The 26,326-nt window shown below is 45.8% G+C and overlaps 1 protein-coding gene across 1 annotated transcript; it reads right to left on the bottom strand.

The window, feature by feature from the left end:
• Window positions 1-3,160: 3,160 nt before the first annotated feature.
• KLF11 (KLF transcription factor 11) lies at window positions 3,161-18,402 on the bottom strand. Its single transcript, XM_064295025.1, has 4 exons — window positions 18,294-18,402; window positions 16,278-16,547; window positions 13,944-14,904; window positions 3,161-5,875 (listed from the first exon to the last, which is right to left on the bottom strand). Exons 1-4 carry the CDS (start codon window positions 18,333-18,335, stop codon window positions 5,595-5,597), a joined length of 1,554 nt encoding a protein of 517 aa, XP_064151095.1. The 5' UTR covers window positions 18,336-18,402; the 3' UTR covers window positions 3,161-5,594.
• Window positions 18,403-26,326: the final 7,924 nt, after the last annotated feature.

The raw sequence follows: 26,326 nt of genomic DNA, 5'->3' as shown, positions 1-26,326 counted from the left end.
AGTCCTTTAGGAGTCCAGAGAAGGGAGGGCCCTGGGAATGCTTCCTAAAGGCAGCCATTACAGTGCGGTAGTGAAAGCTGAGGAGGAAGCCTCAGCACTTAACTTCTGCTACTTTGTATTGTTATTTCATCCTGTATGTGTATCTTCCTTCCTCCTTAGCCTCCCATGGCACTTAGCTTGTAACATCTTGTTTCTTCTTTATCATCTTTGCATATTGGTCAATTTGTCCTCTGAGCTAAACAAGGACTGTGATGGGGAAGGGAAGCCCAGTTTGCACAACCAGCTCAGAGCAATCCTGGAACCCATGAGGCTTCTTAAGAGGAATGATGAAGAGGACTTTAAGAACAAACCTCCATAACTTAGAGGGGACAGAGTGTGTCTCACACCTCTGGGGTGGGAAGTACCTGGGTGACCAGGGAAAGATGCCTGGTTTCCTCCCAGGATGTGATCCGGCTATTAGGAAAATGCCTCAAGTTCCTCATTAAGAATGCCCTAAACAAAGAGGCAAGGCTGAAAGCAAAGGACAGGGGATGTCACAGCCAGAAAGCAGTTAATTAAGAGTCTTGGTGACAACAGAGGGAGAACTGCAGAGACAAAGCCATAAAGCTGAGGATAACAGGCCGCCAACCAGAAATAAAGGGTTTGACTTTTCTAGATGGAATGCTGATTGCAAAAGCCATTATGATGTTTAGCACGCCCCCCCCCCCCCGCCCGCCCCAACATGCTGCATGTACACATGCACACGCACAGTGAGGACCATTCTGGCCTGAGGAGCCGTATCTACTTACCTTCTCTACCACCACATCACAGAATGGACGGCTTTGGAAGGCAGTGGGCCCTTTATGTTAGAGGTATACAAGCACAAGAGCTTTTTAGAAACCCCATGGGAAGCATGCAATCTTCCCACCCAAAGTAACACCTCCTCTCCAGGGCAGCTCTGATCCAATGACAAAGGCTCCATTTCTTGTCTCAGTCAGGGATCACTTTGCAGGGCCCTCCCAGTGCCAGAGCCCCCATGGGGGTCCACAGAGATCTCTGCTGCCTTTGCTTTGTGGTTCATCATCTTCCTGGGCCCAAATCCTTCCTCCCTCACTGCCTTCCAGGTGCTGCTCCTGGAACTGCCCTCCAACAAATGTCCTTCACACACATCTCTGTCTCAAGTCCCTTTCCAGGGAACCCAGCTGTAACTGTTAAGGTTGTGTGTCCATTTGGTGGGGCCATGGTTCTCAGCAGTTTGGTAGTTAGGAAGTAGTTTGGCAGTTGTACAGTGATGTGATCAGCTCCATGATGGGATCTGCTGTGAATAGCTAATCAGTTGAAAGGGATTTTCCTTGGGGGTGTGGCCTGCATCCAATATAGGTGGACTTTCTGGCAAGATTTGGGGGCTTTTGCTCACTCTGGATCCTGCAGCTGGCTCTTGTTCATCTGACCTCTGGTTCTTGGGACTTGAGCTGACAGCTTACCTGCCATCTTGCCTATCTTGGGATTCGTCAGTCTTCGCAGCCTGTGAGCCAAAGCCCTGCTGTCTGAGCTGCTGATCTTGGGTTCGCCAACCCCTGCGGCTACGTAAATCAGAAGTGTCCAGCCTGACTCAAGGAATTGGCATGTTCCAGCCTCTACAATCGCATGAGCCATTTCCTTGATATGAATCTCTTTTTATATACTTATTTATATGCTTTAATGGTTTTGCTTCTCTAGAGAACCCGGCCTAGGACACTGGCCTAAGAGTCACTGCCATCAGGTCACCACACGAGAGACGAGCTATTGAGTACAGTGGAAGGAGCTAACGTGTAGTCAGTCTCTGCAGTGGGAAAACTGCTCCATCCAGGAAAGTGAGAGGCCAGTGCAACCACAGCAGGAGATGAAGTCAGGAGACTTTGTAATGACTCTGGCTTTTATTTGGACCAAGATGGAAAGCCAGTGGAGAGTTTTAGGCAGAGGATTGATATGATCTCGCATCTTTTAACAGCCTCCTCTGGCTGCTGTGTTGAGAAAAGACTGGGAGGGGGCAAGCGCAGAAGCAGGAAGGGGTTATGAATAATCCAGGAGACAGATTAATGGTGGCTGGGGTGACAACAGTGAAGGTAGTAAGAAATGGTCAGATTTTGGGTATTTTGGAAAAGGAGTCAGATTGGACGTGAGGTGACAAAGACAGGAACCAAGAATGACTCCAAGATTTTGCACCTGAAGGATGGAATTGCTGTTCTTTTTAAAGACAATGGGATCCACTGTGAGAAGAGAGTCTGGAGAAGATAAGGCGTTCGGTCATTTTAAATTTGAGATGCTGACTGGACAGATGCCACATAGAGTTGGATATGGAAACATGGAGTTCAGATGAGAGGTCCAAGAGGGAGATATAAATCCAGGGGTCCTTCTGATAGAGATGCTATTTTTATGTAAGTCACAGACTGGAAAAGATCGCCAAGTGGAGGTTGATGGAGAACAGTCCAAGAACTGAGCCTTGGGGGCACGACCCACATCAAGAGGTCAAGGAAATGACTGGTGACCAGCAAAGGAGCAGTGGGGTAGGAGGAAGCCAGGAGTGTGGCCTCTGGGTGAGTTCTCAACTCTGAAATGCTGCTGATGGGCAAATATACTGGGGACTGAGCACTGAGCCCCGGCAAAGTCCCTGGCAACATCCACAGGGCCACTTTCAGTGATGTGTGGATGCAAAGCCCCAGCCAGAGTGGGTTCAAGAGAGAAAGTACCCCAAAAGCAGGAATTAAGACTGTGGCTGCATTATGTACTTTCTAACACTGGGCTGAGGGTAGAGGGAGGAAGGAAAAAGGCTGCCAAGCACCACTACCAGAGTGGCCAGAGAGCCTCTTCCAGTTCTAGCTCTTCAGCAGTCATCTACTGGCAGAGGGAAAGAAAACACCCAAGGAGCCCGGGGTCACCCAGCACACTCACGGCCCTATTCTGCCCAAGGACCAGGCTCACCGTCAGAGTGCCAACAAAGAAAGCAGCAGCCTCCTCACACATTTCCTTCAGGAAGGCCCCTCAAGGAAGCTAAAGGGTGGCCCCGAAGCAGAATGAAATCCAAGAAAACAGAGAGTAGGGTTAAGGTTGGGCCAATATACAGTGACTTTTGTAGATTTTCTTCCAAAAAAGTCACTGGGTGTATTACAGTGCAGCTGAATGACACACGACACAAGTCCAGTTAGCAAATCAAAAAAGTTTTATACGATTCAAAGAAAAAAGTTACGTTACATATCCTCATTTAAATAATAAGTCAAAGTCTGTTACATACAACATAATTAGGAAACATTTAAAATTTTATTACTGAACTACTTAAAAAAGGCTCAAAGTCCAAAAAGATCAAGTGAAATTGCTCAGGCAATAAAGTGCACTGGGGGACCTGCCTCATCCGCTCTGCCCTCATCACCCAGAGCTGTGGGATGAGGAAGCCACACTGAAACAACACACAACACGGGTTCTGGTTCTTGATAACTAGTTTTCAGATGGGAACTGTTTCCCAACTTACAATCTTTCGATGGACAAACTGAAAAGCAGAGGTCATTTATAAAAGGTATTTCTACATCAAATCAGGAAATGGAAGCGTTCATTATAACATCTATTTTCAATACATCTCTTCTTTAGAAACAACACTCCTCAGAGAATCAAGTTCTATGTGAGACTCGACCAAATGTTCGAAGATCTTGTATTACCCACCAGAACAACTAGCACTATTTTGCATGTCATAATTTTTTAAATATGCAAATTTGATGCCATCTATGGCATATACATAGTCAAAAATGTTTATGGTGGGTTTAAGACATGAGTGGGGAGAGAAAGGATTGGGTTGGTGGGGAAAAAAAATGAGATATATACATTTAATTATGGTTCTCTTACAACTGTATGATGTCTCATGACAAGCAGGAATACTTAATTATCCAAGTGTCCAAAAACATGAAAACCTCCAAAGAATACAGGCAGCACTTACATAAATGTCCAATAGCAGCTGATAATAAAGGGCAATATAATGGGTGTCAAGTCACATACAATGGATGACCAGGTGAGGTCTGTATCAAAGACTAAAAAGACCTGAACACGAAACTTAATTACATTTAATTATTGAATATTTGACCTTACCATCATTTTAATAAAGGTAAATGCCAATAACTGAGAAGCAAAGACAAAATCTAAATACGTATTGCACAGGAAAAATATTCCCAGGCTAATCAAGTAGTTCAACATTCCATACATTCCTTGCATTTATTCTGTTGCCAGAATTTCTAATAACGTTTAACAAAAAAAGCTTCCGTGGCTTACTTGACACAGGAGGACAGCGTCTCTTCTCTATCTGGGACATGTACTCAAATAATTTAGAGTGGTGCCCATGCATGGTCTACTCTCCAGGTAGACTGCAAAAACCTTCTCACTTCTCCACTCCTGTTTAGTTTGATCAAAAAATTTTCCTCTGAACAAAATGGATCAAAGGACAGCTTGGGAGTATGACTGCCCTTTAGCATAACTTGCATTTCAAAACGTTTTTAATAATAAAGGAATGAGAACACTGGAGCTGGGCAGCAGCACACACACAGACAAGCTGTACTTTGGTGAAAACTTCAACCAACCAATGAGGACATTTCCTTTTACTCTAAGAAGTTATTCTACCCACGGTAAGGGCACCTCAAAAGGTCACATCAAAGTAAGTCAATCTGCAATTTACAAAGCAGCTGGTGTGATTGCTTACGTCATCTTTTTGGTGTTTTAGATACAAATAGGAAACTGTGAATGGTCTGTCTTCAGCAAAGCAATGGCCCAAAAACACACATTAAACAGACACTCAAATCCTATAGCAGCTCACTGCTCACTGGGTATGTCAGGTATTTTAAATTATCCTCTGGGGTACATCCTTCCTAAGTCACACCATGGACACAAGTGACTCTCTAGTTAAATAAAATTTTAGCTCCCTGGGCTGCAAGCCTAGAAGAAATGGATGCTTGGAATTTCCCTTGAAAATGTTACAAAGAAGCTGACAGCAAAGTCTGTTTTCCCTTTTCTTTCGGAGGCCCTCTTCAACCAGTTCTGAGTCTAAAAAACTCTTAGATCCAAAAGGCCTGATTACAAACTTGTGATTACTTTTTGGCCGGATAATGCGCCAAGCTTATTAAAAGTGGGGTCATTATAAAACTTTGTTATTAAACATTGAAAAGCAGGTTGCAAATTCATCTATCTAGAAATGGCGGTTTGAGCACCAACACTGTAAATATTTTCTATAGAAAACAGTATAAAAATTAGTACCCTGTCTTGTTTCTACAACACATGAATAGAGGCTGCAGAAATACAGATTTTGTAAACTTTATTGCCGAAATATGTGAATGCTGGTGATTTAGCTTATCAAAGTTTCTTCCATTTCCTTAACAAAAAATTCTGAAAACTACAAAAGATATTGAACAGGGTCCCAACCATAAAAGAAAAGTTGACACGCTTTCATCAGAACCAGCTCCCCACTGTCCCCTAACCCCCCTCAAACAAAAATTTTTTTCCTTTTTGGGGTGGAGAGGAAATTACCAATTCTCTTTTGTGTTACTTCCATTCCTGAATAAAGGCTTTTAAAAAATCCCATTGGTAACTCCCTGGCTGACTCTTTAGGCAGAGACTGGCAGGGTCCCGAGGGGGCTCCCAGGTTTTTCTGCCGAGGCAATTTTGTTCAGTTTGCCAACCTCTGCCTGCCAGCCAGGGATTTTCTTGGTAGTCATGTGACGCCGGGCATGCTTCGTCAAGTGGTCGCTACGCATGAAACGCCGATCACACACTGGACACACAAATTTCTTCTCCCCTGTGTGCGTTCTACGGTGGCGGGAAAGTTCATCTGAACGAGCGAATTTTTTATCACAGCCATCCCAGCTGCAATTGAAAGGCTTCTCCCCTAAGAGGTGAGAAAACACGGGTTAAAGAAAAAGCAGATGCCCAACGCTTTATTGGATGGGTTAATTCATGTAGTTTTAAAACTTTGTTCCCCGAAAAACTCAGGGGAAGAAAGCATTAACCTATCTATCATTCTGGTACTGGGGTTATTCAAAAGTCAAGAAATTCTCCAGAAGGCATTTTTTCCTACCACACTTAAGATGTAGTATGTCAAGGCCCAAAGATGACAAAATAATCATCTAATCTTTCAGAGGAAATTCTTAAATAAAAATAGACGTTATAGCCTGGGGCAGGGGTAAGATTCTTCAAAGAATTCCTTCCTTCTCAAGATAGTTGCATATTAAAAAAAAAAAATCCCTCCCAGGACCTATAAGACTCCTCGGAATCATTAATTCCATCTTCATCTTTCTTATATGCTGACAGAGAGGTTGGCAACAAAACAGAAGGGCTAAAACTCTAACGGTCACCTTCTTGTCACAAGCTTCAGGGCTGAAAGAACAGACCAGGAGTCTCATCTTTGTTCCAGAGCACCCAGCAGGTACCAGGTTCTGTGCTTCCTGGAGCCAGAGATGAGAAGGATCTGTGTTCTCGCGGGGCATGGGGAAGCCCTCCTCCTGACGGAGCCCTCCCGGGCCTTCCCAGAAGCAGGGACTCCCCTTTTCTGCATCCCGGAGCCCTTCTCTTTACCAGGCTTTTAACAACCACACACAGCTTGTGAGATCTTGTGAATGGATTTGTTTCAACACTGTGATGCACTGTTACGTAACCTACCTTTCCATGGGTTTTGTCTAGTTTATCCGCCCTTGTACAGTTCAGCCTCCAGCACAGCACTTTGCTTACTTAAGCAAGTGGCTCATAAATGCTTTTGAATGAATGGATGTTCAAGAGACCCCAACTAAATACTTGCTATTTTTCAGAGCTGAATAGGAAAATTGAGCATCATTAATGGTCTTTTCTGACCATTTCAAGAACCAGAGCCTGAAACATTCTGGATCGCAAAGACTCTATAGCGTAAGCAAAAATCTGCCCACTTGTTCCCAGGAAACCGCCACCTACTGCTGGCAGCAGACCAGATGCCCTGTGCAATGGCACTCCTTGTTTTCAACACATCCAAAATGTAGCCTTCGCTCATGCCATCTTATCCTCATTTCTAAACTTTTCAGGTTGGTAGGAACAAATGAAAAACAATCCTATCCAAGGTAAGCTTATCTAACACTTTTATTTCTTAAAAAAACTGTCAATTTTTTTTTTTTTACAAATACACATTTAGTGTTAACATCCAAATTCAAACAGAAGTTTTTAAAATTTTATTTATTTTCAATTATTTCATTTATTTACTGCCAAACCAAACCCACTGCTGTCGAGTTGATTCTGACTCATAGTGACTTTATTTGCTATGGTAGAACCAAATTTAAAAAGTGACAATTTATATCCAAGTAAAAAGAAACGGCAACAACTAAGTGGAGCGAAAAAACAAAAACTCAAGGAAGATAAAAAGAAACAGATTTGTGGATCCCTAAAGAAAATTCCAAAATTAACTTCTTTTTTTAAACGTAATGAATCAGGAAAGACTTCTTTAATTGAACTCGTGAGGTTAATAGTGCGAACTGTTTTAGCAGCACCGCTAATGCTGAAATCACTGATGGCGATACTGTTCCAGATACGGCATCCACTCCTTCCTGCAGTAAAAAAATCAATAATGGTGTAGAAAGTGCAACTGTTTTAGCGTCTGAAACGGTTCCATCTGCAGACCCCATAAATAACAAATACAGATGCTACTTTGTGGTATAATTTTCTTCTAATGATGTAAATTATTGGATCGAAAGACGGCCAAGTGATTGTCAACTTCACAGTGGACCATTTGAAAATGAATGTCCAAAATTTCTAGATGGTTAACAAATAAGATTCTATAGCCTGAATGTATTTCCAGGGTGCAAAGCTAAAGGTGTAAATTATAAGAGGGAGTGGCTACCGTATTCCTCATCAGTCGTTCTGCATATTGTTCTGTTTGCAAACCATTCAGTCCTGAATCACTTCGTTCTTGATTTGCTACGGATAGATTTAGCAATTGGTTGAACTCAAACATGACTGATAAACAGTTCAATTCACAGAGACAGTATGTTGTCATGTTTAAACTGAAGACATGGTTTTGGCTTAACTCATGAACTGAAAACACAAATTAATGAAGAACGTCAGTACTGGCAAGCCATTTTGCAACATGTTGTTCCTGTCGTTATAATAATCAGTGAAGGTGGACTATCTTTTTGAAGAGGAAATGAAGAGTTTAGGTCCCCACAAAATAGAAATTTTGGGGGTTTACTTGAATTTGTTGCTCAGTTTGATCCACTTTTAATAGGTCACATCTCAAACTACAGTAATACAGGAAAGAGCAACCCATCGTATATGTCTAAAAACGTGTGAAGAATTAATTAAGTGATAAAGTTTGATCAACTAATTTCAGTGAAATAAGTATAGCTGGAAATTTCAGTCTGTAGATTCCACTCCTGATCCTTCTCATACAGATCAGCTAAGTGTAACTTTAAGGTAAGTATCCCCAACAGACAGAAAACCTGTGGAGCGATTTATCACGTTCACTAGCTTAAAAAGTCAGACTGGTAAAGAAATTGCAAGTCAGGTACTTCACTATTTATGTCAAGTTTACAAAACTGATTTTTATAAATGCGGAGACCAGTCCTGGGATAATGTTGCCAATCTATGTCAGGGTGTTTTAAAGGCATGCAACAGGTAATTTTAGAACATAATGAATATGCCATCTTCATACCATGTTCTGCACATTCGGTTCATCCTGTAGGACACAGTGCAGTAGCTCATCGTCCAGAAGCAGCTCATCTTTTTTCTTCTGCCCAGTTACTACTCACCGTTTTTTTTGCCACCTCTTTTTACTCACTGGTGGTCCGTTCTTAAAACATACGTCTTTCCTGAATCTGTAAACTTAGTTCTCATGTAAGAATAAAGTTGTCACGCTTCTCCGTAAAGGTCTGTATTTAAGTCATCGGGAGCCCTGGCGGCACTGTGGTTAAAATGCCTGGCTGCTAACTGAAAGGTCTACAGTTCAAACCCACCAGCCACTCCACGGAATAAATATGTAGCAGTCTGTTCCTGTAAAGATTTACAGCCTTGGAAACCCTATGGGGCAGTTCTACTCCGTCCTATAGGATCACTATGAGTCGGAATCAATTTGACGACAGCGGGTTTAGGCACAGATGATTCTGTAACAGAAGAAATGCGATGCATATTTCCCAATGTTGAAATCTCTTTATGTGTATTCCTAACTTTAATGATCATAAACTGTACAAAACACTCATTTTCATCCCTAAAGAGACTCAAAATCCCTCTGTGTACAACAATTCGAGAAAGACTTGATTTATTACCCTTATTATGTATGGAAGTAGATGTTTGGCAGCTTAATTGTGATGACATCTTTGAAGAATTATTAAGAGCAAAGAACAGAAATATTTTTAATTATAACATGTTAGAGGTGAAAGAACTACCTAAAAATAAAATATGGTAAAGTCATAATATCTGTCTTCTGATCATTTTCTTTTATGGCATCATTTGTTCATTTATAATTATAGCATTTATTACAAAACAAGCATCAAAATTGAAGTATGAGCCATTTAAAGCAAAATTGGTGTCAAGTTTTCATTGTGGGAGAGCAACAGATTTTACATTGATTGTTAAGTTCAATGACTCATTTTCTTTGTTGTAGAATATGTGGAATATTCTTTTTGTATATACATGTGGTGTAGAGCAAAAATCTTAGTACCCCACATCCAGTAAAAATTCTGTAATCCAATTCTTCTCATTCTGTTAAAGTGGCATATGCCACTTTTGCATTCAATCCGTAATATTACAGGCTCATTTCAAAAGGAGTTACACTGTGGCTAGCTAAGACACACACCCACACCCACACCCACACCCACACCTCAAATAACCCATTCCAATGCATGAATATACAGAAGAGGGGATACCACCGATTATCAGTGCTTAGCGTCCTCGAATGCATTAACCTGGCCCTGGGCAAAGGGGTAAGGGAATGGAACAAAACAGAGATGATAAAGGGAAGAATTTTTGGCAAAGGCAGAGAGGCAAGTATTCACGGGCCAAGTTTGGGGCCTTATCCCCAAAGCAAACAGTCCACTCTGTAATAAGGAGAAACAGGAGAGTCCTTATTTGTAATGGCTGAACACCAGACTGTACTTCATTCTGAACAGAATCTAGAACCTAAACGTAAATCCATCCACCTATGGTCACCTGATCTTTGACAAAGGCCCAGTGTCCATTAAATGGGAAAAAAACAGCCTTTTAAACAAATGGTGCTGGCAAAAATGGATGTCCATCTATAAAAAAATGGAACAGGATCCATACCTCACACCATTGATCCAAGACCTAAACATAAAGCCTAAAACGATAAAGATCATGTTAGAAAAAACAGGGTCAATGCTAGGGACCCTAATATACGGCATAAATAGGGTATAAACCATAACTAATAATACATAAACACCAAATGATAAGCTAGATAACTGCCATCTTCTAAAAATTAAACACTTATGCACATCGAAAGAAAAAAAAACTAAACCCACTGCCACCAAGTCGATTCCAACTCATGGTGACCCCATAGGACAGAGTAGAACTGCCCCATAGAGTTCCCAAGGAGCACCTGGTGCATTGGAACTGCCAACCTTTTGGTTAGCAGCACATCAAAAGACTTCACCAAAAGAGTAAAAAGAGAACCTACAGACTGGGAGAAAATCTTTGGTTATGACAAATCCGACAAGGGTCTAATCTCTAAAATGTATAGGAAAATCCAATGCCTCTACAACAAAAAGACAACCCAATTAAAAAACGGACAAAGGATATGAACAGACATTTCACCAAAGAAGACATTCAGGTGGTTAACAGACACGTGAGGAAACGCTCGCCATCACCAGCCATTACAGAAATGCAAATCAAAACTATAAGGAGATACCATCTTACCGCGACATTGCTGGCACTAATGAAAAAAAAACAGAAAATAACAAACGTTGGAGAAGCTGCAGGGAGGGTGAAACTCCTATGCGCTACTAGTGTAATACGAAATGGTATAACCATTTTGGAAAACAATATGGCACTTCCTTAAAAAGCTAAAAATAGAAATACCATATGATCCAGCAATCCCACTCCTAGAAACATATCCTAGAAAAATAAAAGCCATCACACGAATAGACATATACACACCCATGTTCATTGCAACATTGTTCACAATAGCAAAAAGATAGAAACAACCTAAGTGCCCATCAACAGATAAACTATGCTACATACACACAATGGAATAGTATGCAACAATAAAGGACAATGATGAATCTGTGAAACATCTCACAAAATGGACGAATCTGGAGAAGATTATGCTAGTGAATAAGTCAATTATAAAAGATCAAATGAGACCACTATTATAAAAACTCATGAAATGGTTTACACACAGAAAGAAACAATCTTTGATGGTTATGGGGGGGAGGGTGAAAGGGAAAAACATTAACTAGACAATAGCTAAGTGGTAATTTTGGTGAAGGGTAAGACAGTACACGGTACTCGGGAAGTGAGCACAACTTGACCAAGGCAAAGTCATAGAAGCTTCACAGACACATCCAAAACCCGTGACGGACTGAGTTACTAGGCCGAAGGCTGGGGACCATGATCTCGAAGGATATCTACCCTCAACTGGCATGAGACAGTTTATAAAAAAAAATGTCCTACATCCTACTTTGGTGAGTAGAGTTTGGGTCTTAAAAGCTTGTGAGCAGCCACCTAAGATATTCCACTGGTCCCACTCTGTCAGGAGCAAGGGAGAATGAAGAAAACCAAAAGCAAGGGAAATATTAGTCCAAAGGATTAACGGACCACAATTACCACAGCCTCTGCCACACTGAGTCCAGCACAACTAGATGGTGCCTGGCTACCACCACTGACTGCTCTGATAGGGATCACAAGAGAGGGTCCCAGAGTGAGAGAAAAACGTAGAACAAAATTCTAACCCACAAAAAAAGACCAGACTTACTGGTCTGATAGAGACTGGAGAAACCCCAAGAGTATGGCCCCCGGACACCCTTATAGTTTAGTAACGAAGTCATTCCTGAGGTTGACCCTTCAGCCAAAGATCAGACAAGCCTATAAAACAGTAACACACATAGTTCAATCATGTATACAAGTGTAAATGGGTACACCAGCTCAGGGGCAAGGACGAGAAGCCAGGAGAGGACGGGAAAGCTCGATAAATGCAAAGGGGGAACTCGAGGTTGAGAAGGGGAGTGCTGACACGTCACAGGGCTGGCAACTGATGTCACAAAACAACATGTGTATTGTTTAATGAGAAACTAATCTCCTCTGTAAACTTTCACCTAAAGCACACACACAAAAAAGTAAATTAAAAATTTTATTTTACCTTCCAAATACATATTGAAATAAAGTACAACAGTCACTCCCTCTGATTCAGTCTTTCCTACGTTTCACTGTTGTCCCACAGGCTATTCACACACATTCTGGTGGAAAACGGGTTCCACGATCAAGAAAATTTAAAATACACTTCTTTACTGCAGAACTTTTAACCTGTTAATGTGCTTGTATGTCTATTAACCTCTAAAAGGCAAGTTAAATAGACTCGTAGCAACCCTACAGGACAGAGCAGAATTGCCCGGTAAGGTTTCCAAGGAGTGGCTGCTGAATTCGAACTGCCAACCTTTTTTTTTTTTTTTTAACTTTTATTGAGCTTCAAGTGAACGTTTACAAATCAAGTCAGACTGTCACATATAAGTTTATATACACCTTACTCCGTACTCCCACTTGCTCTCCCCCTAATGAGTCAGCCCTTCCAGTCTCTCCTTTCGTGACAATTTTGCCAGCTTTCGAACTGCCAACCTTTTAATTAGCAGATGAATGCTTAACTACTGAGGCAACAGGGCTCCACTGAACCATTTCCCGTTCCCGCTGAGTCGACTGCAACTCATAGCAACCCTACAGGACAGAACAGGACTGCCTCATAGAGTTTCTGAGGAGCAGCTCAAACCACCAACCTTTTGGTTAGCTGCCCTAGCTCTTAACCACTGTGCCACCAGGGCTCCACTTAACCGTTCCCATTCCCACTGCTGTCGAGTTGATTCTGATTCACAGCAACCCTACAGGACAGAGCCGAACTGCCCCACAGGGTTTCCAAGGAGCAGCTAGTGGATTTGAATTGCCACCCTTTTGATTAGCAGTCCCTGCTCTTAAGTGCCACCAGGGCTCCCCATTTAACCATATGACCCCTAAAAAACAAAGTAAAACAAGAATACTAACTCACAGAATGAGAGCTCCATTGAACAAACCTGAGAAATTCTGCCCTAATCTATGAAAACAGAATCTCTCCCAGGCAATTCTCAGACCTCTGAGAAATAATATGGCAGCCAGCAGCCACGTGCAGCTGTTTCAACGTAAATGCAAATTAATTAAAACGAAAACTACATGCCTTTAAAACATCCTAGAATGTAACTTTTCAACAGAGTAAACCTAAATGTGTCACACTGGTAAGATGTTTCACAAATGTGAATATACAGTTCCTAAAATACTAAGAATGAGATATCTACTGCAATGTGAACAGAGATGGGCACCACCCAAGATGATCATGAAGGGACCACAATCACAGAATTAGACCACATTTTATCTACTGGAGTAACCAGCTGCCACTGCTATAAAACTAACTGATGGTTGTCCTAACGATAATCCAAGTCCCTACAAGATCGTGAAAACTTTGCAGAATCAAAGAAAAAAAATTTTTTAATTCTATTTTCTAAATCCAAAATTGGGACTTATGGGGTCAAAAAATCATTAAGATTTGGAATCCCACAGAAAGCAGATTCCCTACCCCACTCCCACCCCAACACTGTCTGGCCTTGTCCCTAAGGAAAAACATTTGTGGAACTGCCATATTTTCCATAGTCCTCCAGTGTTCTCATGATTCCGCTCCCTCTCAAAGCAGCTCAATTGAGGTGTATTTCCTAACACCCAGCAACGCCCCACTCTCCCCAGCCAGTACTTACCTGTGTGCGTGCGAAGGTGAGCCTTGAGATGGGAACTCTTGAAGTAGGTTTTCTGGCAGCCTGGGAAGTTGCAAACATAATTCCTCCTTCGGGAAAAGTCTACCTGAGGGGCACAGTTTTGGCTGGATGCGATGAAAACTGGAGCTGGGGCAAGGGGCAGTAACTTGGTATTCCCAACAGCCATCACACTGGATGAGCAGGCAGCAGGCTGGGGGAGGGTGGCCTGGGGAAGGACCAGCATCACAGTTCCCCGAGGCACAGGCGGGCCCATGAACACAGGCTGGGCGACTGCAGCAGTCTGGGGTAAGATGGGCTTGACAGTCCCTGCAGACCCTTGGGGAGGAGACTTCAAAAAAGCTGATATCACGCCACTCTGTCCAGGCATGGGGATCATCTGGCAAAGGACTGGGGGGCTGGGGACAGGGACAGAAATCAGAGGGGTGGCTTTCCTTGGCAAGTAATTTTCATAATTCTTTGGTGAGCAGTTTTGAACTGCAACAGGCCACCCTGGCTGCTGGCCTTTATCGGTGGGGTTCAGGCCACCAGAGTTGTGCAAGCAAGACTGACAGGATACTGAGTCTGTGCTGAGTAAACTGTCAGTGAGGTGTGTGTCCTGCAAAGCCGCACAAGGTCCCAGAAACTGTGCTTCTCCTCTATTGTCTGAAAGTCCCTGTTCTTGAGCCTGGGCCGCAGGAACGTGGGCAGGAGCAGGACTCTCCCCCATGTGGTGGATCACACTCATCACCACGGCTCTGCAGGGTGGGCCAGGGGCTGGCTCCAGCGTCTCTGGCTTCGAACCAGGCAGCCCACTCCCCGCCTTCCTGCTCAGCACTTCGGCAGACACAGCAGAGGCGGGGGCGATGGCCATGACCATGCGTGCTTTGGAATCAGTCACTTGGGAAGGAACAGGTATCCCTGTTGATGGTTCCATGAGGTCGGGGCTCTGTGGAGGAGTCATGCACTTAAAAAAAAAAAAAAAAAAGTACTGTGTAAAAAAGTTTTGGTTACATTTTAAAAGGGTCTTGCTTTAATCATGTCCCCAATGCCTTTAAAAAGAACTATCAAGAAAAGACTAGTCTACAGCTGCTCACACAGCACCAATGGATTTCAAGGTTGTACAAAGCACTTTACTTTCTAGGCTTCTCTCCATTTAGCTGACCCATCTCCCCCATGGCCCACCATTTAAGAGAACACATCTGCTCATTCGCTTTTGTGTTAGAAGCTCAGTGCTCTCTCCCCTGGACCTGTACCCCAAAAACCCAGTGCCGTGACTCATACAGCTACTGAAATGAACAACGTAAGCATTCGGATGCCAACTGAGAAAACAAACGTATACTTCAAAGTGAGTGCTTTTCAGAATAATTTTAGAATCTTAAAAAAAAAAAAAAAAACCCAGTGGTAATCATTTCACAAACACAGGGTCACTCTGAGTCAGGACTGACTTGATGGCAATGGGTTTTTTTCTGTTTTTTTTTTTATTTATCTAATGCCTACTAGGTATTAGAGCCACCCCTAAAAAACCAATGAACAAGTCAGTGATTCTTCTAATCCCCCTGGACCAAACCTCTTCTTCTATTACTCTCCCAACAATTTCTACTCATTTTCAGCCACCCTATAGGAGAGCCTGACGCTTCATAACGCCAAGAGTGGGATTCCAGCTGTCAGGCCGCAGCTTTTACAATCCACTTCAAAAAAAAAAAAAAAAAATTTTTTTTTTCCACCAACCACAATTCTTTTCTCGTCTCTCTCTGCTTTTCACCCTGCTTTCCAGTGCAGTCCTCAACTCAATTAGATTATAATTTTCACTTCTATTACCAATCTACAGTTCAACTTCTCCAAGCTGAGACGCAATTTTGTAGCTACAGCAAGTTAAAAACAAAAACTAAAAACAGGGCTCTTCTGTACCCAACTCACAACTAAGAATTCGGCTGCCACAGGAAGGCAGAGAGACCAGTGTTTCAATGCAACTAAGACTGTCTGATGCCAAAACACATGCTTTCTCCAGCTGCCACCCGCAGATCCTGGTCATCCAGGGGAACCTAGGCACCCATCCCAAGGAAATGAGTACATTTTACTTTCTGGAATCAATCTGTAGGTTGCACCCTTTGTATGCTGAAACCTGTGGCTAGCAAGCTATGCTATGATCCATCAATGGAAAGAGACCATACTTTCAAGAGGTAAAAGAACAGCTTTTGTCCCTTAGGACCCATACCAGGGGAAGGTATGCACCTTTTTTGCCAGGATCCCAGTGAATCTACCCAAGAGTTCTTCAACATACTAATTTAAAACATATTCATTAAAATACAATATTTCTCTCCCCACATCTCTTCTTACCAGAGTCGATAAAGAATGGAAGTCCTTTGGTAGCTCGGGTGCAGCTGTGTCCACATGCACAATGGTGGTGACATCCCCAGAGTCAGAGACAGGTGTGAGGGGTCTTATCTTCAATAGGTCACCTTTCTGGGATCTTTGACCCCAGGAGCTCATGCAAACAAGAGCCTCGACAGCTTCGATGTCTGTCTGTTCCAAGATGCTGCATGTTGACCGCTCGCTGTCATGTCGCTTCCTCTCCAGAATGGACTCACATATGTCCATGATATCAACCTAAAAACAACGCAACACAACGGGGCTCTCAATCCAGGTGAAAAACAGTGAAGCGTAATCGCCGAAAGGCATGTCACTATGCACACCAGGAGACTGTACTACGCATGTAACGCGCACCCAATACTCTGTACGCAATTTCTATTTTCTAGTAAAGATGCTAACAACACTCTCACGATGACTCTGGTTTTAAACCAATGTTCTGAAGGGGGAAGACAGATAATAGGACTTGGTTGGCAAGAAGTTTCCTAGAAAACCAATACTCAAAAAAAAATTATGAAATTCATGTTTCTCTCTGGTAGATGATTATCTAATTCCAAATGTGTAAGCCAAAGTGGCCACTGTGAAAACTGCCCCACAGGGAGGAACCTCTAACGAAGAGAGGTACCTTGACCTGGGCACTTTTCTTCTCCACAGGTGACATCTGAGCATGGCTCTTCCAAGCTGGCAAAGCCACCAGGAAGGTGTCCCTACAGTTACCTTTTTTGGAAACTTTTTCTGGGCATTCATCCAAACCCTATTAAGTCAGGACATCAATCAACAGAAGCAGAATTCTCAGGTCACTGAACCCCGTGAAAACAGAACCCATGACTACTTAGCCTTGTTTCATAAGTCACTTGCTAACGCCACAAGGCCCGTACGCAGAAGAGGATGACCTCTGAAATAAGATCCACTACAACCCAGGAAAGCATTTTTCCCAGAGTATCACACCACCCGTTTAAAAGCGGGAGACCATAGGAGGGAAGGGACTGGGATTAACTCATCTCTTCCAAGAGTAAATTTATCAAGATGCAAATTTTCACTAAATGCTTCGCATCAAAACTTTCTGTCCTACCCAGGATCCGCCCTCCCCGCACCAGCAATCATGTAAAGAAACTGCCTTGACATATGCCACCGTGTCTCGTCCACGAAACTGTGAACTCACGAACGTGGAAGCCGCCGCCTGGGGCCCGCTCGGCCCACCACACAGCGGGAAGTGAGTGTCTCGCCCGAAGTCTCCCAAAGTCAAGGACGGAACGGGAGTCAGCGGCTCCTGGCACAGGGCCCCCCGGACCACCCTCTCGACCTCCCGTCCATCAGCCCGCGTACCGAGCCGACTGTGCCTGCAACCGACCTCCCCACGGCTCCCAGGCCCCGCGCAGCAGCGGCGGCCCCACGCACGGACAAGGACTGCCGGGCCCTGGGGCAGCGGGAAGGGCGCACGCCGCCCTACACCCCCGCCCAGCAGCCAGTGCCCGGCCCCGACCCCGCCAGCGTGGGGCGTTCCCGGCCAGCCGCGCCCCCGCCCCAACGGCCGCCCCCTCCTAATAAGGGCCCGGATGACGTCATGGCTGGAAATAGCCCCGCGCGCCCTGCGACCGGGCGGGGGCGAGCAGCCTCCAGGCACCGCCAGACAAAGCTGCGCATCCGGGCGGCCAGGGAGCACACGCCCCCCGCTTCCCGCCCAGCCCCGGCGCGCCCGCGCCTCGCCCCGACCCCCTTCGCTGCCCCTCCAGCCGCCGGCCGCAGCCGCCCCGAGCGCGGCCCCGCCGCTGCCGAGCCCGCCCGGGGCCCAACGGTGCGGACGCGGCCACAGGCCCGCGCATCCTCTGCGGGCACCGCCCGGCAGCTGCCCGCGCGCGGCACTGCTCCCGTCCGCCCTCCTTCCGCCCGCCCCGGCTAACCGGCACCCACAAAGGCAGCCGCACCCCTTGCCTCGCGTCTAACTCCGGTGATGCTCCCTGTCCGACGCCAGCCCCAGTCACTCACCGCGCTCGCGTCGCCCGGGCCCGCGGCACCCGGCGTGTGCATGGTGCCGGCGGTCAAGATGCAACAAAGCGGTCGCGCGGCGAGTGCTTGGCGCACGGCGGCGGCCGCACATGTGGGGCCGGGCGGTGGCAACCCGGACTCCGCACCGGGGCTGCGGCGAGCTTCTGCGGCCAGGCTGCGCGCCACCGCCCGCGCGGGTCCGCCCCGGCGCAGCCCTCGAGGCACGGAGAGGGGCGGGGTGGGGAGAGGAGGGGGCGCGGGAAGCCGGTCGTGGGTGGGAGCGGGCGGGAGAGGGGCGGGGCGTCCAGGCAAACCAAAATACACTGCGCCCCGCCTGGGAGGCCGCGGGGCGGCGGCCAGCCAATCCACGCTCGGCCCGTAAGCGGCGGGCCAATGAGCGACGGGGGGAGCCGCGTGATCAGAGCCTGGCCGCGGCGTGATCAGGCTGGGCGGAATGCGGCACGTGTTTTGGTCGGGGCGAGGGGGCGGGGCTTGAGGCCCTGGAAAGTAGGGGAAAGGTCCCGGCGGCGGCGGCGGCAGCAGCGGTGGCCGCTGTGGCTGGAGCGCCGTGGCGGAGGGGGCGGCGCAGCTGCAGCCCGGGGAAGTCCCCGGCGCCGCGCCGCGCGGGGCTGGCCGGGCTGGGGGTGGTCGCGCTTAAAGAGTCCGCCCGCAGCCGGTCCGAGAGCGTTTATAACCTGCCTGGAGCCCACGGGACAGTGAATTCGCCCAGCAGAGGCGATCCACCTGGATGGCTCAGCGAAGGTTTTTGTTTTTAATTTCCGTTAAGCCACCTGACCAGGAAAAAGGTTTGAAAGCTGGTCGGCTCTAGGTGACATTCCTGCAATGACTGATTCCTGGATTAAGATCTAGAAGAGTGGCCGAGAAAGAAACCTGGAGCCCAGAGCCCGAGCTTCTAAGCCTGCTTCTGCCACTGACGCCCCTCCCCTGGCGTGTCTGAGCAGGGAAAAGTAGGGGCAGGGGACGCCGAGATCGCTCATCACCTGAAATGTGCCTGGTGAAACCCACCCGTTCTTCCCAGTTCCCGTGGAAATGCCACCCCCACCGGGAAGTCCTCCGGGAGGCCCGATGAGAGATCTCCCTGTTCCCACAGCACTCCTGTACTTCAGCTGACTTGTCTGTGTGTCTGGTTTGCCCACTTCTGTTGCTCTAAGGTCTTGGACAGCAGGAACCAGGCTGCGTTTCTTTGTACCCCCACGGCCTCCAGCGCAGAATGTGGCATTCCTTGGTTCATCCACTCAGCCCCTAATTACTGAGCTCTGATAAGGGCTGATAGTCCCTGGGTGGCGCAAAACTCTTCAAGCCCTGGACTGCTAGCTGCTGCACTATTAGCAAAGGTGGAACCCACCCAGAGGCGTGGCTTCTGAAAGATCAGAGCCTTGAAAACCCTGTGGAGCTCAGCTCGACTCTGGACGTACGGGGTCGCTGAGTGTCAGAATCGGCTCCACTGAAAACCAGTAGCAATCATGGGTTGTTAAAGTGTCAGGTGAAGGAGACGCCACGAGGAATGCTTGTCCCTAGTAGACAGAGGATCCGCTACTGCGGGGACAGTGCTCTGAGAGAAGCTCTGGGCTAACCAAGCTCACACAACCAGGTAGAGCCCTCCTTCGATGCCCTGGACTGAGGTCAGGGCCAGGGCTCTTTCTGCCCCTTGCTGCAGACAAGCCTACTCCCGTTGGACAGGAGGATTAAGTCGACCAAGGAAAAGGTATTTGCTGAAAGTAACAGCAAGAATGTCTGAAGAGGAATTAACCACGGTTAACTACACTCAGTTAATCATGGTTAATTCCTCTTCAAACGTTCTGGAAAGTCTGGTGGCGTAGTGGTTAAGAGCTACAGCTGCTAACCAAAAGGTGGGCAGTTCAAATCCACCAGGCGCTTCTTGGAAACGGTATGGGGCAGTTCTACTCAGCCCTATAGGGTCACTATGAGTCAGAATTGACTCAATGGCAACGGGTGTAAGTGTATAGTATATAATTGCTGTCATGGAGACCTCAGAGTTTCTGAAAAGGGCAGATGGTGTTCTGATCATGAAAAAGGTGAAGTCTTAGATAGAGGCTTGAATATCCTGTGTCTCCTGTACTAGCTATTGTCTGTCTCCTCATCAGAAGGAAAGCTCCTGAGGCCTCCTGGCTTCCATTCTTACCACCCATAATCCATTCCCTGTGCAGAATCCAGAGTGATCGTGTAACCTTGCAGTAGCACCCGCTGCCCTTGGGATAATATCCACAGTCCCTGCTGTGGCTTGTGAGCGCATGCATGGGTGTGGCTCCTCCCTGCTCCAGTCACATCTGAGGTACTCTAACCACACCCTGAAAAATACTTCCTATCTTCCTGCCTGTCAAGGCCTCTTTTCAGTCACCTGTTGTGTCAAACTGACTGCCTTCAGGCCCTTGCACTTGTGTTCTCTGGAATGTGTTGGCTCCACACACATCCTCTAGTCTTACCTCTAGTCTCCCCAGAAAGGCCCCCTCCAACCTGCCTGTCTAAAGGTTGTTGTGTGCCACCAAGTCGATTCCAACTCATAGTAACCCTGTAGGACAGACTAGAACTGTGATCTTTGCGGGAGCAGATCACCAGGTCTTTTCTCCCGCAGAGCCGCTGGTGGGTTCAAAGCACGGACCTTCCAGTTAGCAGCTGAGCAACTTAAAACATGGCGGCACCAGGGCACCTTGTTTAAAGTGTGCCTCCTCTCATTACTCTCTCTTCATTTCATGTTCTTTTCCTTGATCACTTTCCATGATCTGCAGTTATGCTGCTTCTGTAGTTGTGTGTTTATTGTCTCTCTTCCCACCAGAAGGCTAGCTCCCAAGCTTAGGGACCTTGACTGTCTAATTCACTGTGAACTCACTGTAGGCACACAATAACTATTTGTCGAATGAGTGAACCAATACAGGTACCTACTGATGACCCCTTCCTGGGCATCTCTCAAGCAGCTCTAATTCATTATACTCAAGGCTGGACTCATCTCCCCAAACCTGAGCTTCTGTCTTGGTGAAGGGTACCGCTGTATGACCTGTCTCTTGATCCAGATATATGTGTCAGCTTTGACAGCTCCTTTTCCTGCACTTGCTTCTGCCAGTTACATCCTGCTGTTTTTCCTCCAAAATAATTCAAATTATTAACTTTTCCCCATCGCCCGCCCCTTGCCCCAGTCCAGGCCACCATCCTCTCTCACCTGAATTATTGCAGCTGCCTCCCACTGAGGCGGCTCCACCGCCTACAAATCTGCCCCTCACCTCACTGCGAGGATGACCTTCTGGAGGCAGGGATGGTTCCAAACCCTTACTCAGATTCTCAGTTGGGACCCAAACAGCTCTAGGACTGAATCCGCTCTCCGTAGTCAGGAATACAGCTGCAGGCAGTCCTTGCTGCATCACTTCTGACCATTTCCCTGAAACTCTTTCCCTTCTGCCTTCCTGGCCTCGCTGCCCCTATACAGAACCCTGTACCGAAGTTCTTTCCAGCCCTGCATGTTATGTCAGGTCTTTCTTTCCCCCTTTGCATATGGTGCTGCATCTGCAGGGAACACCCAACCCTTTTCCACTTTATAAGACAGCAGTACAACTTCTCAATGAAGCCCTTCCTGACAGCCCCCAAACAGAACGACGACTCAGCAGAGTGCAAAGTGCATGGGCTTTGGAGGAGTCAGACCTGGATCCAAGCCCCAGCTCTGCCAGTGTGAACGTGGCCAAGTCATGGGGCCTGCCTGAGTCTCCTTCCTGTGTAATAGGGGGTTGGAGCAGCTCTCTGAGGGAGCTGGGGCTCGAACTCTCTCACCCCAGGCCTTGTTTCTGCTCCCTGGGCAGCAGGAACACCTGGAAACATGGGTAGCAAGCTGGCCCAGGGCTCTTCAGGCATAAGTCTCTTTCCTTCCCCATGTCTAGCTCATGTTCCAGACAGACAGACAGGTCTTCTCTCCTATTGTCTCCTCCTTCCTTCTCTTCCTCCTTTACCCATCACAATCCTGTCCGTGGCCAAGGCCCATCACAGGTACCAGCTTCTCCACAAGGCCTTCCTTGATCCCACACCCCCTGCCACACAAAAGACTGGTTGCTGCCAAACCCTGGATTCTTTTGGTCCTGCCTGTAGTCAGAGGGATACTGAAAAAAAAAAAAGTGTTTGTAAACTGAATAAAAATAAAAAATAAACCAGTTGGCATAAGTCAGTTCCAACTCATGGTGACCTGTGTGTTGCAGAATAGAACTGCACTCCACAGGGTTGTCAATGGTTGTGATTTTTCAGAAGTAGATCACCAGGCCTTTCTTCTGAGGTGCCTCCGGGTAGATTTGAACCCCTAACTTTTCTGTTAGTAGCCAAGCACTTAACTGTTTGTACCACTTAAAATCCACTGCCATCGAGTCGATTCTGACTCATAGTGCCACCTAGGGAACTGTTATGGATTGAATTGTGTCCCCCAAAAATGTGTGTCAACTTGGCTAGGCCATGATTCCCAGTATTGTGTGGTTGTGCTCCATTTTGTGATCTGATGTAATTTTCATGCGTTGTAAATCCTAATCTCTCGCCCATGGTTATATTAAAGAGGATTAGGGTGCGATGCAACACCCTTACTCAGGCCACAGCCTTGATATAATATAAGGAGAGTTTCCCTGGGGTGTGGCCTGCATCACCTTTTATCTTACACGAGATAAAAGGAGAGAGAAGGGAGCAGAAAGAGAGGGACCCCGTTACCACAAAGCAAGAAGAGCCAGGAGGGGAGCACATCCTTTGGACCTGGGGTCCCTGCACTGAGAAGCTCCTAAACCCGTTGCCGTCAATGACGACTCATAGCGACCCTTATAGGACAGGGTAGAACTGCCCCATAGAGTTTCCAAGGAGCACCTGGTAGATTTGAACTGCTGATCTTTTGGTTAGCAGATGTAGCTGACCTTTTGGTTAGCAGCCATAGCACTTAACCACTACGCCACCAGGATTTCCTAGGCCAGGGGAAAATTGATGACAAGGACCTTCCGCCAGAACCAACAGAGATAGAAAGCCTTTCCCTGGAGCTGGTGCCCTGAATTTGGACTTTTAGCTTGCTAGACTATGGGAGAATAAATTTCTGTTTGGTAAAGCCAGCCGCTTGTGGTATTCCTGTTATAGTAGCACTAGATAATCAAGACAGGAGCCATTTGTAAACTAAAGATACTTCCAGATAATTCACTCAGAGACATCACTGTGAACCTTTCCTGCACCAGTCCGCACAAACCCTTGCTGAGGTAGAGAAGGTCTGGCAGGTGACTAGGTGTGAACACAGATAACTCCTCTGTAAAGTAAAGCTTGATCCTCCAGGCCAGATTGCTATCACTTTCTTGTGTATCTGTCTACAGGTAGTCTATGTATATTCGTATTTTTACACAAATTACAGTGTTCTATACACATTCTTCTGAACCTTGCTTATTGACCTTATCTGTCTTGGACATTATTATCGGCATATAAAGATCAACCTCATTGGTTGTAACAGTTAAAAAATATTTCATTATACAGATGTGTTATAATTTATTTAACCACTCTATTGATGGACATTTACATTGTTTCCAGTTTTCCAGAAACATCCATGTCCATGTATCATTTGTCCAGATACAAGGATAACTATAGAATCGGGTCTTGGAATTGCTAGGTCAACTGGTCTGTACATTTTTTTTTTTAAAGATTTTTAGTAAATTTTATTGACGTATAGCATAGATGTAGGAAGGTGCAAAAGCTTAAATGCACAGCTGAATTAATTTTTACAGGATAAACACTTTGTGTTACCAGCACCCAGATCAAGAAACAGAATATTAACAGAATCCCAGAACTCCCACCTCCTGCTCCTTCCTGTTACTACTCAGCTCATCCCTGACCCCCGCCCCACGGGGATAACCCTTATTGTGACTTCTAACACCATAGGTTTGGTTTGGCATACATATTGAACTTTCCATAAAGAGACTCACACAGTGTGTTCTCTTTTAGGTCTGGCGTCTTTCGCACAATGTATTGTTGTGTGTAGTTGTGGTTCATTTATTCCATTGCTGGAGAGCGTACCATGATGTATGCCTCCTTTCTTCTGTTGATGGACGTTACGATCATTTCCAATCTGGGCCTGTTATGAATAAAACTGCTGTGAAAATTCTGATAGATGGTTATATGTGTTTTTAATTTAGAAAGCTATTGCCAAATTTGCGCCCAAAGATGCTGTTGTTCCCATTTATTCACCCCGAGTGGACAGTTCCTCACTCCCTCACCAAGGTTGGGCTTTCTCAGATGCTCTCACCTTTACCAAGCTACGTGGAAAAAATAAGAACTCATTGTATTGTTTCGTATTTCTTTGAGGGGGTTTAGTTGAGAATTTTTTGTATACTTTGGATTTCTCTTCTGTGAACTTTGGAAGGAGTGTTAAAGGATAATACAGAAAGTTGACCGTGTTTCTGTGCTAAAGGGAAGGGGTTGGTGGAGAAATGAATGATTCAAGAAAGAGAGAGAAGGGCTTATGGGTAGAATAAGATTGGGGAGGAATGTGTGGAAGAGAGGGTTGGGGGGTGTCATAGATTGAATTATGTCCCCCCTAAAATGTGTGTATTGACTTGGTTAGGCCATGATTCCCAGTATTCTAACTCCATTTTGTGGAGATGGAATGGATTAATAATGGATTAATGAATCACTGTCTTCCATTTTGTGATTGTGATTGTAATTTTATGTTAGAGAGGATTAGGGTGGGATTGTAACACCTTTGCCACATCACATCCCTGATCCAGTGTAAAGGGAGTTTCCCTGGGCTGTGGCCTGCACCACCTTTTATCTCTCAAGAGATAAAAGGAAAGGGAAGCTAGCAGAGAGTTGGGGACCTCATACCACCAAAAAAGTGGCATCGGGAGTAGAGTGCATCTTTTGGACCTGAGGTTCCCGTGATGAGATGCTCCCAGACCAGGGGAAGACTGATGCATCACAAGGACCTTCCTCCAGAGCCAACAGAGAGAGATAGCCTCCGCCTGGAGCTGACACCCTGAATTTGGCCTTGTAGCTTACTTGACTATGAGAGAATAAACTTCTCTGTTAGAGCCGTCCGCTTGTGGTATTTCTGTTATAGCAGCAAGAGATGACTAAGGCAGGGGGTAACACACAAGAGGGGAGCCAGCCCTGAGTTGTAGGAAGGACCTTCTTTGTGAGGGGAATGAGGGGAAGGAAGAGATCCAAGAAGATTCTGAGGTAGGAGAGAGTATCAGGGTGCTTATGTCACCTTCTTGGTGACTTGGGAGGACAAGCTCTCTGCTGGGGGAGGAGGACTTGATGAGGTCAGGATGGAATGAGATGAGAAAGGTTTGGGATAGACTCAGAGAGAAATGTGCTAAGAGCTCAGCCAGGGAGTAGTGGTAGAAATGATTGCCTACCCTGCTGAGAACCCAGCTGATGTTAGTATGACCTTGGGTGAAGATGGGTTCTTGTCCTGATTCTGGTATTAAAGTACTGGGTAACCTTGGGCAAGGAACCCTGGCGGTGCAGTGGTTAAGGGCTTGGCTGCCAACAGAAGGTTGGTGGTTCGAACCCACCAGTCACTGTTGCTGGAGAAAGATGTGGCAGTCTGCTTCTGTAAAGATTAGTGGTCTTGGAAACCCTATAAGGCAGTTCTACTCTGTCTTGTAGGGGTGCTGTGAGTTGGAATCGACTTGATGGCAGTGGGTTTCGTGTGGTTTTGAGGAGCCCTGAGCAGGTCCTTTCTCCTCTTTGAGCCTCAGTGTTCTGATTCGTAAAATGAAGGCGTTGGATTAACTCTGTGTTCTAATCAGTCCTAAACTGTAATCAGGTTAGTTTTCCCTCTTTTGTTATGAATGAGAAAAATAAGGTCAACAAATGAATTTTTTTTTTCCCATATAGTTAAATAAAATTTAAGGACTAACATTTATTCTGAGATTATGTTCTTCCTAATTTTTTCTTATTAAAAATGTTCTTTCTTTTATGAAGGGATGGTTATAACGGATGGTATTTGATGGCCTAACTTTTAAAAAACTAAACATTGGCAACGCTATGGTAAACCCCCA

Source organism: Loxodonta africana, chromosome 12 (genome assembly GCF_030014295.1).
Source record: "Loxodonta africana isolate mLoxAfr1 chromosome 12, mLoxAfr1.hap2, whole genome shotgun sequence".
NCBI lineage: Eukaryota > Metazoa > Chordata > Mammalia > Proboscidea > Elephantidae > Loxodonta > Loxodonta africana.
Note: the sequence above shows the minus strand (reverse complement) of the source record. Positions and strands in the feature narration are given on the sequence as shown.